Source organism: Chroicocephalus ridibundus, chromosome 3 (genome assembly GCF_963924245.1).
Source record: "Chroicocephalus ridibundus chromosome 3, bChrRid1.1, whole genome shotgun sequence".
Classification (NCBI taxonomy): Eukaryota; Metazoa; Chordata; class Aves; order Charadriiformes; family Laridae; genus Chroicocephalus; species Chroicocephalus ridibundus.
In genome coordinates, this window is record NC_086286.1 from 4,454,393 (window position 1) to 4,475,121 (window position 20,729).

The 20,729-nt window shown below is 44.0% G+C and overlaps 1 protein-coding gene across 2 annotated transcripts; it reads left to right on the forward strand.

The window, feature by feature from the left end:
- The first annotated feature begins 1,543 nt into the window (after positions 1-1,543).
- Positions 1,544-20,228, forward strand: ANKEF1 (ankyrin repeat and EF-hand domain containing 1). Of its 2 annotated transcripts, XM_063330940.1 has the most exons (12): positions 1,544-1,606; positions 2,747-2,913; positions 5,238-5,301; positions 6,348-6,734; positions 7,190-7,389; positions 8,854-9,003; positions 9,732-9,855; positions 10,768-11,590; positions 15,534-15,760; positions 17,048-17,229; positions 18,441-18,584; positions 19,604-20,228. In XM_063330940.1, exons 3-12 carry the CDS (start codon positions 5,244-5,246, stop codon positions 19,727-19,729), a joined length of 2,421 nt encoding a protein of 806 aa, XP_063187010.1. In that variant the 5' UTR covers positions 1,544-1,606; positions 2,747-2,913; positions 5,238-5,243; the 3' UTR covers positions 19,730-20,228. The 2 variants fall into 2 exon arrangements, with proteins under 2 accessions (XP_063187010.1, XP_063187011.1); XM_063330941.1 differs by lacking the exons at positions 1,544-1,606; positions 2,747-2,913; positions 5,238-5,301 and having other exon boundaries at positions 6,616-6,734; positions 7,190-7,312.
- Positions 20,229-20,729: the final 501 nt, after the last annotated feature.

Here is a 20,729-nt window from a genome sequence, read left to right on the forward strand (position 1 = left end):
CTTCACAGCCTTTATATTTCAAACACTTTGAAGCAGCTATTCAGCACTGAAATCTTTTCATGCGTAATTAGACCATTTTGGAGCTGTAAAGTGAGTATATCAATAAGGGGGGCTTTACCTATCGTGATGAAGCATGTACATTGTAGGAGCAATTGAGGTTAATGTTTAAGAGTGTGTAAAACAAGGGGAAAACATATATGCTCCTCAGTAATAAATGTTCTTCGGAATAATTCCGGGTAGGAAATAATTTACTACTGATTATCTCATTATCAGATGCTGACACGGTGGGCAAAACCTATCCGCTATGGGCTCCACAGATTGCATTCATCCAGGTAACCATGAAGCCAGTGGAGCACCTCTGGGATTGTCCCAGGAGGAGACATTGCATTTAATGTGTGCTACTCTGCCATCATGAATATCTAAAGTAGCAGCGAAAAAAGGAGAATTCACCTCAGGCCAAGACACATGTGTGTCTCTGTTTGCGGCAACAGCAAAAGCAAAAAATCTCACACAGAACAGGTAGGGAAACATCTTCTGCTGTGTCATGTCTGCAGCGCCTATTTAGTGTGACCGAGGAGAGAGAGGAGAAGGGCCTGGGGGATATATTTTCCAAAGAGGAAAGTGGTCCACCAAGGCAGAACAGCGTAAGACTAATAACCCAGCCAACTTGTGCTACAAAGTGCTAGTGTGAAATAGCCACTTGTACGGATGGCACTCCTTGCAGGGGGAATAATGAAATTCTTTATGCTAAAATGATATTCTATATCGCCGTGACTCACCACTCAGTCCCAATGCCGCTTGTCGCCCGCCTTTCCACGCCGTCAGACCTGCATCCAGCCGCGGGTCACCGCTTCCCTGGCAGGAGAGATTTCATATCAAAACCAAACCAAACCAAAAAACAACTTGCTTGTTGAACTCCCTCGTGCTGGAGGCATTGTGCAAACAATTCAAGAGCCAGCCTTGGCCGGGCAGGAGACGAGCAGCCTCCCCTCTGCCATCACCCCCTGCACCGTCATGGAGCCCACGGGGAGCAGCGGGACAGTTTGCGGCCGAAGGAAAGTGACGGAAAAGCAGGAGGAAAAGCTCAGGACGTCCTAGTGTTACTGGTGTTCGCCTTCCTGAATGACTTCTGCTCCCGCTCGCTTACACAGTTTTGAGTGTTTTCTCCCATTTGTTGGCACTGACATTTATTTCCAACCCCCTCCCCCCAATAAATCAGTTTCTCCGTCCAGTCAGGCCTAACAGCAGCTGTGTTTCAATTCAAGCCTAACGAGCCTTAATTTACCTTTACAGCGCTACACAAACCCTCCAAGGGGCGGCTAGGAACTTTGGGTTATACGGGAATCTCGCCGCTCCGTTTTTGTGGCCCGTGATTCCAGTAAAATTTGGAGGTGAACCAGCGTGCCCGGCCCCGCTTTCGGCGGGAGGGGAGGGAAGGAGGGAGGCCGGGCCGGCGCGGCGGGGAAGCGGCCGCCTCAGGCCTCGCCGGCCCGTTGCCAGCGCAGCCGCCCCGTTGCCAAGGAGGCGGCGGGCGGCTGTGGCGGGTCGGCGCTGAGGGCCCGGCCGCCGCCGCCGCCAGGCTCTGAGGGAGCCGGTGGTTCTTCAGGTGAGTGGCCGGCGAGGGGCCGCGGCCTGGGCCTGGCGGTGTGAGGGAGGCCGGGTGAGGCGAGGTGAGGCCGGGGGGCCGCCGCCCCAGCGGCTGCTGAGGGGTTGGGGAGGGTGAACGCGGGCCCTCGGCTCGCCCGGGCGAGCAGTGCTGGGAGAGTTGGGGTTGTTCAGCCTGGAGAAGAGAAGGCTCCGGGGAGACCTTGTAGCAGCCTTCCAGTCCCTAAAGGCGGCCTACAGGAAGGATAGGGAGGGACTCTGGATCAGGGAGTGGAGCCATAGGATGAGGGGAAACGGTTTTAAACTGAAAGAGGGGAGATTTAGATTGGATGTCAGGAAGAAATTCTTTGCTGTGAGGGTGGTGAGCCCCTGGCCCGGGTTGCCCAGAGAAGCTGTGGCTGCCCCATCCCTGGAGGGGTTCAAGGCCAGGCTGGACGGGGCTTGGAGCAACCTGGGCTGGTGGGAGGTGTCCCTGCCCAGGGCAGGGGGTGGCACTGGGTGATCTTTAAAGTCCCTTCAACCCAAACCATTCTGTGATTCTATGCCACCGGAGTGGCACCACGGAGCTGCTGTGCTTGGGATTTATCCAAAAAATCCCCCACGCTAGACATCGGCACCCCTCCTTAACGCCCGGCACCTCTCTCGGAGGAGGGTGGGCTGGAATTTACCTCAGTTTGTCTCTCCGCATCGCCTGGCGACTCCTCGCCCCTTCAGTACAGCGTGGGGCAGCGCCGGCTCTGCAACATGCTCCCTTTCCAGCCGCTTCTCTCCCGTTAAAGCCAGCCTCCTCCACAGGCCACCTGTCCCTCTGAGTTGCCACTCGCGAGGAAAATCAGCTAATGGCAGCTTTGTCCCTCACCCCAGGGGCTGCAGGAGCGGGTGCATACCCAGTTCCTTGCTCCTGGGCCCAGCAGCACCTCAGCACCAGCAGTCCTGGGGCCCGAGCTCTCCTCCTCCCCAGGAGCCATCTCCTCTTGGCCCCTCTCCCCAGCTGGCCATGGTCATTCCCCTGATTGCCAGGTGCTGCCTGGCCCCACTGGGGCTCTGTCACATTCCAGTTCGGGTGAATGCTGAAGCAACTGGGAGTCGCAAGGCAAACTGAAGACAAAAGAATGCGCATGTTTGTTTTGATCTAACCCAGCCAGCGACCGCAGGACTGTCTTTACAGCAACTCAGGACCGGGCCCGGTTTCCCAGCGTTGAGGCCGAGATGTCAGCACGGGGCTGAAACCTGCTCAGTTCAGAGAGGAAGGGACCATCGCTCAGCGCTAGGCAGTGCCTCAGCGCACGGCAAAGCATTTCTTGAGAGGTAACACCAAGAAAAGCTCAAAGAGAAAACCCGGCGTTATAGGCTGTTCATTATACTGGAATTCAGTTTTAGGAGGATTTTGCTGCATCGCTCCTATTAAACATTAGTCACAGCCAAAATCCCATGCAATTATTTGTATAGAGCTGTAAATACAGTGTGGCACTGTTACCATATTGGTATCTTTTATACCAGCAGACAGGGCTCATGCTTATCTCTGTGGCCAGCATGCAAATGGATTAAATTTAGAAAGTGCCAAGCTATTTTCTCTCACTAAAGATAAAACACATGAAAATTTTGTTTACTGGTTTGTGAATAGCGTTAATTAAAGGGATGTTTCCAACTTGAAATGTTGAAACTGAAAAATGTTGAAAACTTTCAAAAAGGAGTCACGGGTGCTTCCAGCAGCAGTCGAGCACCAGGCTCCAGCAGAGAGTCGGCGAGCGAGAGTGCTGGCCACCAGACCGTCCCTCTCTGTCACTGTACCTCGGTCGCAGCTTGGAAAGCTTTGTGAGAAAAGAGCAATCTGATTAAAATGATTTTCTTAATGCTAGGTGTACCGGGAAAAGGATTAATCTGAATTTGAAATGAGTTCATGCTCTCAACCAAAACAATGATACAAGCTGGCAGACTGAAGGTAGCGATTCTGTGGATGTTTGTCAACAGATAAAATTGTTGCTGAGCAGATGTTACAAGCGTGGGATTTATGATTATAGCTTCATGAAGCCCTCCCCAGAGTGTGGCTGTCTCAGAGCCATGTTAACAATCCCTCATTTTCCATTAAAACATCTGTTACAGGTTAAGTGATAAAAACTGCATGAAGTACATATGGTTGGTAGCCCGGTTGGTAAATTTCATTTGCTTAATGAAAATTTGCAAGATGCTGGAGTTATATTTTCATTATAGGCGCCTGTTTCACTTGCTTGTAACTTTACCTGACTCTGGGTAGAGTTTTCTATCCCACCTGCCTTACTTTGATTCTGTTACCGTAGAAACTTCTAATAGAACTTGATCCAGTCACTTTCGAGAAATGATGTAAGGAAATATTAACCGCCACAGTTAAATTGTTATGGTTGTTTTCATGTGAATTGTTGGTTCTTAGTGCTTTGAAGCAAAGGCTTTAAACTGGGTAGGATCTCACTGGTGGTTGAATTGCGATAACATGCTTCAATGTTGTGATGAAAATAAATTCACTTATGTTTACGGAAACAATTTTGTTACGGTGTATGAAGTATTAAAAGAATACTATGATAAGCATCTCAAAAGCACCAGGAAAACCTGATCAGGCTGAATTGAGGCTAAAATTGGAATGGAGTGTAATACATTACCCTGTGCGCAAAAAGGAGAATGTGTGGTTAAGTGTGCTGTCAATCTCATCTCCTGAATGGGGCAAGGGTTGTAGGGGGCAAGTAAAAATACCTAATCACGTACTTATTTCACTTTAGTTTCAGACTTGTTTTGCAAGCGCATCATCTCATCTGCTGGAAAACATGGCATTCTGGGACATGCTTATTCTGGATGCTTATACTTCAGGGCCTGAGTGTAGTGTTTGTGCAAGAGGCAGCACTAGCACTGTTTTGAATCTCAAGGATAATCCATAAAATAAATCCAAATCCATATGCTTTGAATCCGATATCCATGTGTGCCTTCATCAAGAGTTACTGACGGATTTTTACCAATTGCAGTGCTGCTCGCGTTCTGTAGCATTAACTAACCTATTTCCATGGAGAACATTGTTTCTTCAGTGTTTGCAGCTTCAGGGGGGAGAAAGAAGGGAAGAAAAAGCAAGTTTTGATCCTAAATGAGTTCCTGAAAAAATGCTGTGCAAAATCCATGTGCAAATAATGAATTAGAGCGGGAAGAAAGGATCCCATTTTTGGAAGTGAACCGAAGTTCCTTAGTGCTGCAGGGTGGTGGGAAACGGAACAAGAGTTTGAGAGAACATTTAAGCTTGTCAGCTGCATCTAAGTATCTCTAAAAACATTTTTCTTGCTGAATTTCAGTGGTTTTAGTACTGTAAGAGCCTTCCCTGCGGTACCTTCTTGCTGCTCCTCGCCACAGCCCCTGCAGAACTTACACCGCTTCTTTCCCTGTGCTCAGAAGCCAGGAAAAAATTCCTGTACTGAGGATTTGCTCAGAAATTACTTCCTAAAGTTTCAGGCTCTAAAAGCTAGACTCCACAGGGGATTCGAATTTTCGCTTCTACCAGGGCATTACCCAGACGTAGCCTTATTTCTCAACTCTACACTTTAGGAGTAGAGTGCTGCTATAATTGTAACCCCTGTCAGTAGAAAAAAAATAATCTCTGCATTTATTCCCTTTCACAGGACAATATGCCCCAAGAAGCACCACGTGGTAAGGATGAGAATAAACAAGCCACAGGCGACGGATGTAAGTTATCACTACTTAATGATTTAATTGTGCGATGTAAGACTGAACTTTCTGTGTGATCAGAATGAGGGTTGTGTAAGACCTACACAGAAAAGAATGTAGCATTTAAGCAACATCATTTTTAAATGCAAGAAAGACCCCAAACCGTAGAAGCAGATGACCCATTCTGACCAGATTACATTGCAGAGAGAAAGTCTTTGCATTTTGGTGCTCACTTCGACGCTTCTGCAAATGAGCAGCTTCTAATAATGATTCAAATAAAACACAGTGTAGAGCTGATCAAATCTTTTACGACAAACAGTTTTTCTAGCAAAATGTGAATCTTTTACAATATTTTTGCAATGCTCCATAGACCGGCCCTCCAGCCACAAGTGCTGAGACTAGCTAACAGAGGCTAAAAAGCCTTAAAAAAAAAAAGTCAGAACCAGGAAGCGTGTGTTGCATCAGCCTGAGGGAACCTTTTTCTATGCCAGTACCCCCACCGTCTGCATTCTTTTTCCCCCAAGGATTTTGCTGCAGAGAAATGCAATTTGCTCTTTTATGTATGTAGCCCAGCAGGAAGTTCGTGCATCAGCTATGAAAAAAAAGACGGTGCTCAGGTATTGATGAAGTGATGCTGGTATCAATTTTATATTTCAGCAAGTGCAGAGAACACTGTGACTTGTGATTTATTTTTTTCCCTTTGAAGTACAAAAATGACAGATGATCAGCCTCCTCTTAGGCTTCCACGTAATCGTAGATTATAACAGTTCCTTGAATGGAAAGCAGTTACCTTACAGTTTCTTAACTTAATTTTCACCTTGAATGAGACTTCTTTAGAACAGTTCTAAGACTAAAAAGAACAATTTTGCAAAGTGCTACATGTGTTTATATAGTCTCTCTATATGCTATATGTACTAAATGAGATAAATTCATTCAAAGCTTAGTGCTCGGTCAAGTGAAAGTGGGTATTTTCATACCTTGAACATAATTTGATATCTGTTCTTACTGGCGTATAATTATAATCACATCTCTGTGTTTACACGTTTTCCTCTCTCTCCATGCAGGCGTTACTTCCTTGAAAGAAGAAATTTTTCCTTATTCTAGGATGTTACCAGTAGATAACAGACTTAGAAACTTACAGATCTACAAGCTTCTTCAATGCGTTCACCAGAAAGACAAGAAGCAAATCGAAAAGCTGGTCCAGAATGGATTCCCCAATCTCATTAATTTCCCAGAGCCTGGGGAAGGATATAGTGCCCTTCATTTGGCCTGCGTTAAAAATGACACTGACATGTGCAGCTTCTTGCTGGAACAGGGAGCTCATCCAGATGTCCAGGACAAAATGGGACGTACTCCAGCAATGAGGGCAGCTGAGCTAGGCCATGAGGTGGTCTTGGATTTATTAGCGCAAGCTAAAACAGACATGACCGCTGTGGATAATGAGGGGAAAGGTAAGTAAAAGGGGACCTTACCAGACCAGAAATACCATAAAATGATTCCTTGCTGTGTTACACACTTGCTAGATGCGTTGTGTCCAATCCGTAGCGGGGAACCGTGGTTGAGGGTAATCCTTACAGCTCAGCAGAAGCTATCGGCCATCAGAGCTTTGATGAAAATGAAAATAATTCTCCCTGGACAGTCTAGGCCTTTATATCATAGGCCCCTCCAGCGCATAGCTGAAAGATAACTTGCAACTGAGAATTGTGTTCCTCCCATGACCTGTCACATTAAATTCTGGTTTACTCGCCAAGTTCAAAGGCCCTAAACCAGAAGTCTTTTTTGCATAAAAGAAGTTGATGGGTCCCTATTGAAGGAGTTTGTCCGTTCAGCTGTGAAACTTACAGCCCAAGTAACTTTTCTTACCATACAGTATTGCACCTGAATCCCTGCTGTTTTTTCTTTGCAGGTGTTTTGTTTTACTGTCTTTTGCCTACAAGGCGTCACTACCACTGCACACAAATTGCCTTGGATTATGGTGCGGATGTTAACAACTGTACTGCTGATGGGAAGCCTGTATTTCTACAAGCCTGTGAGCGAGCTCATGATATTAAAGAAATATGTCTGAATTTCTTGGAAAGAGGAACAAATCCCAATGCAAGAAACCCAGTATGAGTATTTCTGTAACTAAGAACATATATACAGGAGTACAGCGTAGCTACCAGATGACTAGAGTATATGACCTTAAATCCTCACATTAAAATAATAGAGCAGTTACAAATGCTTAACGCTGTGGCCGTGCCTATTCCCTTCTTCTGTATCTCCCTTTTCTGCAAGAGCAGGGATTTAAGTCTTCTGCTTGAACCACATATCCTGATTTAGATTTTTGTAGGTTAGAGTGCAAGCAAATATTTTACAAAAACAAGATGTTAACTGGGCCAGCTCTTAGGAGGTGTGGTTCTCTGTACTTCAGCGGAGCAATACTGATTTGTACTTTGCCTTAATGTGCCCTAAGGTTTTTAGAGTTGAAATAATATTCACTAAAAGGTGAGTCCAGCATGAAAAATGTGATGGGGAATCAAGGCAGGGACAAGGCATAAGAAACTCCTTTCTCACTTTTGTATGTCTCAGTCATTTATTTGATTACTTCTGTAATTTAACAAAGACCTGAAGGACTAAAGCTCTGTGCCGATGATCAAGTCAAGGAGCTCAAGCTTCCCCTAAAAGCTGCCCGTGGGTTTTGCTTTGGTCCTGGTTTTGCAGTATCCTCCCTAGCTTGTAGCTATAGCAAAACCTATGTTTGGACATCCTCATCCTTCATGCACTCAGTGTCCCTCCAATATGAGAAACCTGTATTTTTTTGGTAATATGGTGGGCACATACCTGGTCGCATAATGGGAATGGTTTGCCAGGCCCAGAGAAAGACAGATATCGGGGAAGAACGTATGGTTCAGTGGAACATATCCACAGCTCACTGCTCTCTTTGCCCCTCTGTGGAGTGGCAAGTCAGGTATTCTAAGTGCTGCTGTGGGCCGACATGTTAATAGCAGGCGATCCCTATGCTCTGTTCTTGGGAAGGTCACCAGATCTACCAAAGTCAGCCATTATAAAGAAAATAGGTACTGCTAATCACAAACATACACTGTTATCTAAAAAAATACATAGCACTAATGTATTAGAATGTGATCTTTTCCTCTCAGATAGAACAGTAGTGGAGTTCCCGAGTTGCTCTGTCTTCCCTATAGCACTCTTCCAGCCATAGCTCCTTATGCTCTTTCACGATAGAGGTGGTATTTTGTGTTAAATTTTGTAAACGTGCATGAGAGCATGCACATAGAATAAAGAATTCCTTAACTAAGGAATTGATTTTCATGGGGACTATTCAAGGGACTCAAGTTACTAATGTATTTGAGTTGCTGGGATTTGACTACACATATTCTGGCAGCATTATGACTAAATTCTAAAAGTTGACCTACAAATGTCTTTGAAACTATTAGACTTGTCTCCTTTTTTTGGTAATGCCTAAAAAGGAGACCTTCAGTTTTATGCCACCTTGCAACAATCAGATCGTATTGTTCCAACCTGAATTAGCATACGAAACAAATTCTGAATTGTTTTCTTTCTGCCTTGCAGGCTACGGGTCGCACAGCCTTAATGGAAGCTGCAAGAGAAGGCGTTCTTGAGCTGGTGCGTGGTCTACTTGAGAGAGGAGTCGATGTTAACCTGTTTGACCTTGAAAGACACAGTGCCGCACATTTTGCGGCCAAAGGAGGCTTTTTTGAGGTAGCGTCGTTTGTGGTGTTAAAGCATGGCTGCAAAACCAAACCTGGGGTGGTTTTCCGTTTGATTTTTTTGGGGTTGGCTGGTTTTTTTGGTTGGCGTTCTGTGTGTTTATTTGGTTGGCTTTGTTTTGAGTCCAGTATCTCAGCTGATCAAAGCATAATAATCAGCAATCAAAAGCAGCTTTCTTTGTATGCATCAAAGGGAATCTAGCAGGGACAGAATCTCTCTCATAATTGCATAGCCTTTTTTGGTAAGGTACCTCTGAGTGCGTGTGCTAGTGTGCCTGTCTGGTGTGACCAGCTCCACTGGAGAGCTCGTCTCTCTCAACGTGTAACGTGTCACAGCTGTGTAACTTGGATGAAACATTACCGTTATAAGAAGGACCGATGCAGACAAGCTGCAGGGTAGGCAAGTATATAAAGTTACGCAGTTTTGATTGTGCATGCAACATGAGCGTCACTTTAAGACAGCGGCCTGTGGTAGTCTGGCAGGTGTGAAGACGTTCAGTTGTAGACATCAAGGACCAAGGTTCTGTTTCCTCAGTTAGGTAAGCACAGCACTATAGAAAGCTTGAACGTTATGTGCCCGTTGATCAGCAGGGCATGAGAGAGAAGTTCACTATCTAAACTGGGAACATATGATATCGCATTTATTTGGAAGTCATTCTCACACTTCCCCATCTTCAGAAACAGACAAGATTTTTTGTAGTACTGTCTTTGTTTTTCTAGATTTTGAGGATTATTTCAGCATATAACGGAGATTTGGGCCTGATTGCTATGAATGGTAACACGCCGCTTCATTATGCTGCGGAGGGAGGATTTGCAAATTGCTGCAAGTTTATAGGACAAAGAGGTACATTAAAAATAAGTTACACCACAACTATCACATATATTCTTTTTCTGTGATAACGGAAAGATTTCACTTTGACATTTATGAAAGATTGGACTCTCTGAGGTATCACGTGGCATATGTAATTCTCATTAATAAGTGCCTAACATAGGCTATTATGACTTATTTCTACTAATGTGGCTGAGATAAAACATTCCTTAAAGAAAGCGGCAGAAACGTCGTGGGTTTGTACAATTTAGAACTGAACTGTATTAAGTGGGTCTGGTTTTAGTTGTATTTAGAAGTATTACATTGAAACTTCCACTAAAAAATTAATTTTTGGTTTGCTGGTCACTTAAAACAATTATCTCAGTGTAGTCATGGAGAAAACTCGGCGCCCCTGGGCACTGAAACATACTCCAACGAAGCTATGATCATTTTCTAACTTAATCAGGTAATTACATCACGTCAAGATTTGATTCAAGAGCACCATGCAAAATCCTATATTCTGCTCTTGTGATTCAAACGTTTAACTAGTGGTCCATTGCCAAATTGCAAGGCTGGGGTACAGGACAGTGAGTGACATTTTTATCTTAGTTTGTTTGTCCTTAATGTTGTTTACCACTTTAATTAAAAATGTAAAAATTTCACTGAACTTCTGCCTTCCTATAGATAGTCATGAGGGGACAAGTAAGTAGAGCATGGTTTGCCCAATGAATCTTCCTTTGGGAAACAAATACGGACACGCAGTTAACCTTCCAGTCTGAGATCACTGATGCGGTTCCATCTACCGTGACTATTCGTAGTTAAGATGGTATAAAATCGTAGGGCTGTGGCAATGAGTTGCATGTATATTACAAGTCTCTTGTATTACCTAATTAGGAATTCCACTGAATCAGTGAAATCCAATCAGTGAAACTGTGTCCATGTTTTTAGGCTGTGATCCTACGTGGACAAACTTGTTAACAAAGACCCCAAGAGCCATTGCCAAGGAAGGCGGTTTTAAAGCAGCAGTAGCAGAATTGCGTAAAATCGAAAATACATTTAAGAAACAGTCCAAGCCTGATGCTAAGGAGGACAACCCCCGCTGGGCACTGAGACTGTATGACTGGTCCTTAGAGCACCAGCCTGCCCTCCGCAAGGCATTTGAGGCTGTTGACCAAGGAGATGGGACTGTAGCTAAAGACGATTTTATAGCAGTCATTCAGAAGCAGTGTGCCTTCGTGAACGCTGAACAAATACAGACTATTGCTGAAATACATGAAGGATCTCAGTCTGAGGGAATCAGCACAGAAGAATTTTTTAAAGGCTCTAAATACTTGCAGAAAAGCTGCCTTATAACATCCTTTGGACCCAAAGGGAAGAAGGCGAAGAAAGGGAAGAAACGGAGAGGCAAAAGAGGTATCGCCATCCCCGTGCCGATTTGCGTTATTCCGAAAAGCGCGTGTCTGCTTCGGGAAGATGGCTTGCCTGTGTACATGATTGAGGCGGTTCAGAACATCGCCGATAGCTGCCATTTTAACCGAGACCACCCGTCTGCCCATCCCGTGCACGATGACCGTGCCTGGTATATAGATGAGCCAAGGAAGGTGTACATGAATATTAACTACCTCGTCAGAGGAGGAGACATTCTGTCTCTACAGAAAGCATTTGAGGAGGGCGTGCCAGTAGACATACAAGATAAATATTACAAAACACCTTTGATGACTGCATGTGCAAGTGGGAACATAGATGTTGTGCAGTATCTTCTGGAACAGGGGTAAGACCATTTCAGAGATTTTTTTCTAAATTTCTATTTTGGAAGAGCTTTCAAAAGCATAAATTCCAGTAAACATTTGGATACAGCGGACTGTGGTTTGTTTTCTATTTATATAACATTTAATATTAAAGTTAGTTCCATAAGATCCTGAGCTACAGAGGGTTAGTTTACTCTTTTTTTTTTTTTTTTTTCACATTTTAGTAACAGGGAAATAGAAACACCCAAGAAGTAAGTTCCCAGGTCTGAAATTTTTGGTGTTTGGGCTGTTGACATTTGGTCACATGCAGAGTACCTACAAATCCAGTCGATTGGAACTGCAGTTAGTTCATACCTACGGCTCAAACAGTGCATCCTCAAAACTGAGCACTCGAAATCTGAAGCTGAAGTGACTCGCCTGAAATTATCAAGGTACTCTTAGCTGAATCATCAGGGCAAACCTGCACTTTCCTGTTCCACATGCCAGGGCCTTTGCATGCAAATGTTTTAAGGGGATAAGCCTTATAATCGCTTCCCTCTGCAGCCTCAGCAAGCTGAAGCAGCAGGATTTACACCAGAAGCATGGGCTGCTATTTGGTGTGTTCCTCGCTTTAGAAGTGCTTCAGTAATTTTGTGGCCTACAGACACACTTGGGAAAAATCTCAGCAACCGCTTAGAAATGAAAGCAATTTAAGAAAGATTGAGTCATACTTGTGTAATAGCATAATCTCTTCTTTTTTATTGTTGGACTGCTGTAGTCCTACAGTCATTCACATAAACACTTAAATTAGCATGTTTCAAAGATACATAGAATCATAGGGTTGGCAGGGACCTCTGGAGATCATCTAGTCCAACCCCCCTGCCAGAGCAGGGTCACCCAGAGTAGGTTGCACAGGAATGTGTCCAGGTGGGTTTGGAATGTCTCCAGAGTTGGAGACTCCGCCACCTCTCTGGGCAGCCTGTGCCAGGGCTCTGCCACCCTCAAAGAAAAGAAGTTCCTCCTCATGTTTAGGTGGAACTTCCTATGCTCAAGTTTGTGCCCATTACCTCTTGTCCTGTCCCCAGGCACCACTGAAAAGAGCCTGGCCCCATCCTCCTGACACCCACCCTTTCAGCATTTTTAAGTGTTGATAAGGTCCCCCCTCAGTTTTTTCCAGACTGAAGAGACCCAAATCCCTCAGCCTTTCCTCATAAGAGAGGTGTTCCAGTCTCCTAATCATCTTGGTAGCTCTCTGCTGCACCCTCTCCAGCAGTTCCCTGTCTTTCTTCAACCAGGGAGCCCAGAACTGGACACAGCACTCCACGTGTGGCCTTACCAAGGCAGAGTAGAGGGGGAGGATGACCTCCCTCCACCTGCTGGCCACACTCTTCTTGCTGCACCCCAGGATGCCATTGGCCTTTTTGGCCACAAGGGCACATTGCTGGCTCATGGTCACCCTGTTGTCCACCAGGACTCCCAGGTCTCTTTCAGCTGAGCTGCTCTCCAGCAGGTCAGCCCCCAAGCTGTCCTGGTGCATGGGGTTATTCCTCCCCAGGTGCAGCACCCTACACTTGCCCTTATTGAATTTCATAAGGTTCCTCTCTGCCCAGCTTTCCAGCCTGTCCAGGTCTCTCTGGATGGCGGCACAGCCTTCCGGTGTGTCAGCCACCCCCCCAGCTTTGTGTCATCCGCAAACTTGCTGAGGGTGCACTCTATCCCCTCGTCCAGGCCATTGATGAATATATTGAAGAGGACTGGACCCAGTACTGACCCCTGGGGAACACCACTCGTCACTGACCTCCAACTAGACTCTGTGCCCCTAATCGCGACCCTCTGAGCTCTGTCTTTCAGCCAGTTATCGCTCCACCTTACTGTCCAGTCATCAAGCCCACTCGTCCCAAGCTTCCCTATGAGGATGCTGTGGGAGACCGTGTCGAACTACTTCCATTAGTTTTGTTCTCCACCTATAGCTAGACTTCATTTGAACGTTTATTTCTCAGGAATAAGTGGCTGTAGTCATTGCTTCAATTCCTGCAAAGACTTAACAGCACGTGGATCTTTACACACCCTGGTAATTACGCTGACATTCCTGGAGTGTACGGGAAGTTGTGTAAATGTGTATATTCACGTTTTCCAAAGATAAGGATGCAAGAGTTAGCAAATTAATCTCCGCTGCTTTCGTCAAGCCTCACTAGACAGCACTGGAGTCACATCTCATCATACTTAACAGTTAGACCTAGAAATGTAATAACTTAGTTTTAAAAAAAATAGTACCAATTTTGAGATTTTTAAATTGGCAGAAATCAGAAAATGCAGAGGAAATTTATCAGTACAGTGTTTAGTCTTGTGTCTTTCAACAGTGTGGACTTTCAGATACTTCCAGTTTGGCATGGGAGTTCAAATGCTTTTTACGGTACAACCTTTGCAGTACGGTGTCACAAATCCGTATCAGATGGAAAACAAAACATTTATCCAGAGCTATAGAAAATGCTGAGGTTTAAACATAAATTGGTTGGATCTACTTTCTGTCTTGTTCCAGAAAGACTTAGAAGCAAATTGAATTTGGGCTAAAGGTAAATTCAATGCTCGATTGGGAGAAAATGCAGAAGAATGTTTAAGTCAGTGCTGTGTTGTCCCTGTTCCCTTCGATCAGCTTCGTTCTGACAGAATGAAGTTAGCAAAAAGGATTCCGGGACACAGTATCAGTACAGGCGTGAAGGCTGGGTTGAGAGAGAAAGCGGAATAACCGGAACGGCTTATTTTAATGAGAAATATAAAGCAAATGAAAACTGCATACGAATTAACCATAGCAGCTATGCAACTGAAAGATAACAAAGGTAAAACCGGTAGGCTGGGGGAATTTACTGTGATAAGATCTCACCAAAGGTAGCATTCTGAAAAAAGATTAAAAATGTAAACAAGAAAAGATGAATAGATGAATCTGTTCTTTTGATCCGGAGTTAAATATTAACCACCTGACCTGAAAAGCAAAAAGCTATTCCTGGAAGCATCTTCCTTCCTACTTTTTACTTCCTCCTCCCTCCCTGTCTTTTGGGAAGACAGCAGTTCTAGCGTAAGTGGGGCAGCGACCCTAGTTCAGTTCAGGCCCTCTAGGCTGCCCTAAATACAATGGAAAATAATTCCCTCTGCTCGAGTACTGGAGAATCGCCTCATGCGGTTTTGACTCCTCCTGAATCTGCACATTGTCCGTGTGCGAGATCGCAGATCTGGGCATGGATCATGGGCTGCGCTTTCTTCAAAGATACGGGGGAACCATATTTCTTCCCTTTTGTCACCATTAAGGGGCTCAAGTGGCACTTGTTCCCCAAACCTTGCCTTCGGGTGCCCCCAGCCCAACAGCTCCCGAGGCAGCCGGTTGCTAAGGGGCTGATAATGCTTTTCCCCTCAGCTTCACCCAAAGGCTGCACATTGCAAATCTCTCCCTCAAACTAGCCCTTGCATCCTCCAGAACCGTGCCAGTTTTAGCCTGGGAGCAGAGACAGATTGAGTCTAGTGACACAGTGGCTGAAAAAGTTTTGAATCCTCATATTTTCTGAGATAGACCATTTTGCCACATGTTTTAGAGCACCTGTTCGTGGCCCGCAAACATTCGGTTTTGAATTCCTTAATCTGCTTTTTGCTATTCTCAGTGAAGCTGGAACACAAACACATTTTAGAGGACTAAGCTGTTTGTTTGAATGCCCATTTTTCTCTGTACCTGTGAAAACCTCCATGTAGAGGACGCTGTGTTGGCTTAGAGGGGGATACGAGCAACACCCAGGCAAGTTCTTACAATTAATATTCCATGACAAGCTACGTAGCAGATACTAAAATGGTTTCGGAGTAGCAATAGCAATATGAAGATATCTGTTTACATTGCATATGTCATTGCAGTGGGCAGTGAACATCGATTGTGCTTGGAGTTGGGGCTGTCACTGTATGTAGTAGCTTGCTTCATCTGCCACCACGCCTCTTACTCTTTTGTAGGGCTGATGTAAACGCAACAGACAATTTCCTGTGGACTCCCCTCCATCACGCTTGCTATAACGGACACCTAGATATTGCTGAGCTGATAGTGAAGGCTGGAGCAGCAGTGGATGCACCTGCCATAGGCAACGCAACCCCGCTAATGAGAGCCATTGAGATCTGCAGATTGGACATGGTCTATTTTTTAATTGAGGCGGGTGCTGACATTGAAATGACAAACAGCAACGGTAAAAATCAGTCTCTCCCCCAAAGGCCTGTTCCCTTATGTGTATGCATGTTTTATTTAAAAAAAAAACCCTAAGTTCTTGGAACACTTTGAGAAGTGTTCTGAATTTTAATTGCTGTCAGGATCGGGATGAAGGTAAGAGTTAGGTTCAATTAGTTTTCTACAGTATGGAGTCACTATTCTAAGTATTCTGTTTTCCTGGGGTTTATGCATCTAGAAAATAAAATAACATGATTAATTACGTTATTAAGGAGGTTATTGCTCCTCACAGAATACATACAGAGTTATAAGTGACTTTAATGAAAAAAATTCTATCTAGTTATTAATATTATTTGATGGAAAATCAGATTTTAGTTGCAGCCAGTGTGTACCCTGCCACCCATTTAAATCACTTATGTTTATGCACAGGCAGCACTGGTTAAAAAAAATTTCTTGCCGCTTAGCGTGTAAATATTATTCCCTGAGAAAAAAAATACTTAACAGAAAAACAGATCTGAACTGATACTGAAGTGTTACCTCCTCACAGCACATCCCTCCTTCAGCATTATTTCCTCTATTTTCAGGGTAATTTAAACAGTTAACATTTACGACATTTTAAACCCTTGCTCTAACACAGGAAGCAATATTGCTGTGTAATGAGACTTTGCTTCCCAAAATGCCTTGTAGGTGAAACCCTGCTTATAGAAGGTACGTGTATTCCCCATTTCTGTCACCACGTGAAGTTCCAATTCCCATGCACTTTAGTCTCCCAACTACTTTACAGCCACAGTGTCTCATCTCATAAGATCCAGGAGAGTTTTTCCTGTCTTAGGCACCGAAGGTGTTCAGCACTATTTAAACCACGGGGCTTTCCCTTGACTGCTTGCCAGCCACAGAGGAAGCACTGGAAGAGGCAGATACCTCCAATAACTTGGTCTATATTCCTAACCTTGTGCTACGCTGGCCGTTTCCTAGTGCTAAACGCTCTCAGCTCTCAAAGATCAAATCTACAACCTGCAGGACCGTTGTATTAAACTGCAAATATCAGGACAGCCAGAGCAAAGCAACCACGCCAAGAATTCCTGCAATATTTGGTTTCAAGGCTCAATTCTGCAGGCCCTTATTTCTGCAAGCGGTGCTGATGACTGCCAGACCTCACAGCAATGTCAGGCATGCTGCTGAAGCACTGAATGGTTAACAAAATAGAGGCCTAATTAAGTTCAGTTGACTGTAGTGTCATTATCCAGTTACAATAAGTGTCCAGGTTCGTTTTCATGGCTTATACAGGTATTTGTTTCTTTAAATACAGGAAAGAATGCTCTTGATATTGCTAAAGTATTTGCAGATACTAGAATAATAGATCTGCTCCAGAATAAACTGGAAAATTTGCCAGAAGTCCTAGAAAAAAAAGAAGCAGGGAAAGAAAAAGTTGTGAAGCCAAAGTCACCTTCTACACTGACGCCTGTAGAGGTACAAGCTGTGAAAAAAGAGGTATGAGAAATGGTAACAAAGGATTGATTTGCTAATAGTTAGTAGAGCGCTTCTTTCTTTCAGGTATTTGCCATCCATCTCTCTCCAAAGCTCTAAATCAGGCGGTTTTGTTAAAGTGAGTATTTTCAGAAGCCAGTACTCCTCCTTGACAGTACTCATACTTGTTCATTGGTTGAAATTTTGACTTGTTAGTTGTATGAACAAGATATCTTCCCCAGTCCCACTTAACAATTATGCCCTGTATCACTGACAGGACACAGAAAAATATTTCCTCTTCTTTTCCCTCTTCTCCTGAAGTTTACAATCATCCAGCTCAGTTGTGGTAAATACTGAACAACTAGTAACCGTAATTCCTTAAAGGGAGCACCTGTTTCTTCAGAGGATAAAACCAAGGCCCTTCAACTTAGGAGGAAGGTGTTTTTATTCTGCTAATTGGCTCAAGGAGTTCAGTATCAGGCTTGCTGACTTCTCCTTTCCCATCTTGTCCTGGATCCTTCCTCTTCTGCTGTTGACCCAAGTCCTGTTTCTCAAATCCCACACTGATGTTTGGTTGTTGTACTTCTGAGTGCCTTTCCTGCACCCCCTGGGAGCCTTGAGCACCTTACCATTGCCCTAGTTCCCAACCTGACATCAGCCTCCCTGACCACATCCTGGTCATCTTACTGTGGATCGGAGCTTCGTGATTTACCAGTGGTACTTGTTGGTCAGATCTGGGATGCTCTTTAAAGAGAAAATGCAATTTTATCTGCATTGCTGGAAGTGTCCTTCAGCAATCCTGCCCTGAGCAGTGTACTAAATATGTCCCAGTAGCCAAAGATCAGTTTCCCCCTTTCAAAAATATTTTGAATTTGTCAGGGATAGCATAGGATGTCCATAGGCAGGAGGATGACAACCTCGGGTGCTCGTTTACTCATCACCCAGCACAGGATGGGATCACCAGTGGTACTAGGTGATTGCCTTGTGAGTCTTAAAGAGAGCAGTTCATGTTTTAGTGTCCGAGAATGAGAGTCATCCTCTACCTTTTAAAAGCTTTCCATCATGAATTTTGGTTATAAAAAATAAAAGATCAGCTTGAAGAAAAACAAATTCCGAACAGATTAAGAAAAATACACGCACGGTAAATAGAGAGCAAAAGAAGTGTCAGATGATGCGGGATGTGCGCCTTGCTCCTGAACGCGATGTATTGGTATAACCGCTAACTTCTCTTTCAGCCCCCACAGGTATCTCTGCCAGTTTTAGAAAAACCCATTCTTGAAAAGACAACACGTTCCCTTAAGGACAGCGTTAATTATCTGAACTCTCTGATAACCAGTGGTGCTACCAAGAAAGGTGACATCGCATTCAAACCCAGAAAAGTAAGTACAGTAACAAAACACGAGCACAGTTTCGTGTTAAAGGTCGACCTTGCTGTAGATCAAAACCCAGAACAATCTGATGAAATGAATTCACGATTCAATTAGCTTGTAGATGACGTGACACAGGCTAGAGAGACTGCCACAAAACAACAGTAAACTAACGAGTTCATATATATATGCATATATGTATTATATACACACACACATATATTTATATAAAACAAATTATCATGGAAATCAAGCTCTTATCAGGTTTTAAAATAGGATTAAAGTGAACCCACAGTAAAAATACAAATACAACTACATTCATAGTATGGATTTTTATATTCTTACACTTAAAGGATAGGAGTCCTTGTGCATGGGACCGCCACCACCTTCTAATATGCCTTCTCAATTAGTTATCACGTGATTAACTGTGTCTGTGACAGTTACCAAACTAAATGGATCACAGTGCACTAAATATTTACTACCTAGAGTTAGAATACTGGAAATACAGTTTTTGTATCAGGGACTTGTTAATACTCATTCGCAAATAACTGAAAAAAACAGAAAAAGAGGATCAGAGAGAGAAGTAATTTCTTAATTTTATTTTCTCCTTACAAAGGAAAAGAATACCATTGTTGACTGAGGGGTTTTATTTGGACTTCGCCGTTTCCCTAACCCTGTTTTGTGCTGGTTTCTGCAGTGGCCTCAGGGGAGTAAGGCTACATTGCCAGTGACTCTACAGCTAATTACTATTTTCCACTCTGAGGATCTTGGGCCCGAATCAGTCATTCTAAACAATCAGCTTTGGATCTTCTTTCCTACATTATCCCTAATCTGAGCCCGTGGCACGTTACAGATTGGAAGTGACACAAATTGCGCTGTCTTCTGCTGGGAGGCCGCACTGGTTTTCTTCTGTGTCTCAGGATGGAAAAAAAGAGTGCTAGAACATGGCTCTCTTTGGATAACAGTATCTTCTCAACACTTCAGTTGCAGAGGTCACATCCAAATTAACTACAAATACCTTTATTTTCTAGATTTGGACCCCTGAAGCTGCAACAGAGGAGCTAGTAAGAAAGCAAGAATTGCTCCGTGAACGCTTTGCTCTCAATGGCCACTCAGAAAGCTTCACGACGCCCTTTAATAGAAAAGTTACGGAATAAGCACACCAGCTGGAAGAAGCCACTTCAGCACGTATTTTGAGGGGACAAAGATCTAAAAGGCTGCTTCTCTGTAAGGAAGGAATCGTGTAGTGCTCAGTAAATGTATCTCAGTTACGATTAAGAAAATTGTGGCAAGTTTTTCCTCTGTAGATTATGCTGCTCACACACAATCTTTTGTTACGGGCTTAGTCTGGAAAAATTTATCCTCATGTGATTATTCTAAGTCTTGAAGCTGGCTCAGTGTGGTTCATGGAATGGCCGCTGTTGTGACACACACGTGTCCTTTTTCTTTGTAAAGGTACGGCTTTAAGAGGCCATTTTTCACCCCAACATAAAATTTTGTCCTAGAAGATATAATTGATACCCTTTCTACTAAAAGGTTATAAAATATGAAGATAGCATTCAGAAATTATTTAAGACACCAGTTGTTCTTGGTTGCCTGCAGAGGCAACAGAAAGTACAGGATTTGCAACCAGGACTACTACTGTCTGGCGTACTGTGTTCATGCTCTCTCTCATACGCTTGCAAGACTGCACAAACCTTTCTCCTCGCCCATTGAGGATGTGTTCCCCAACTGCACTGTTGTAAAGCCGTTACCAAGACCTTTAAATATTTTCGGCAAACTTGAAAAAACGTTCAGAGATTTTCTGACTGCAGAGTCTTGTGTTAAAAGCTACATCCACAGCTAATCCAAATCAGTGCTTGCCCCCGCAACAGCGAAGTCAACAGATACTGTCCCTGCCATTAAAATGGGTTCTTGGCTGGGAAGGACTTGGTGTCCTAGAAGTGACGTGACCAGGTTGCGGTAATTCAGTATGAAAAAAAGGTACCAAAAGTTCGTTATAGGAAGTGTATAGTGTCAAGATTCATGTGATGGGACCAGGCCAGAACAGCCTGCGTTCTGCTGAGAGACTCAGCACCTCTTGAGTTCCGTTGCATATGTCTGCAAAATAGTTTGCAGCACAAAAGCGAGCCTGATTTGGAGCTTCAAAAAAGGCAG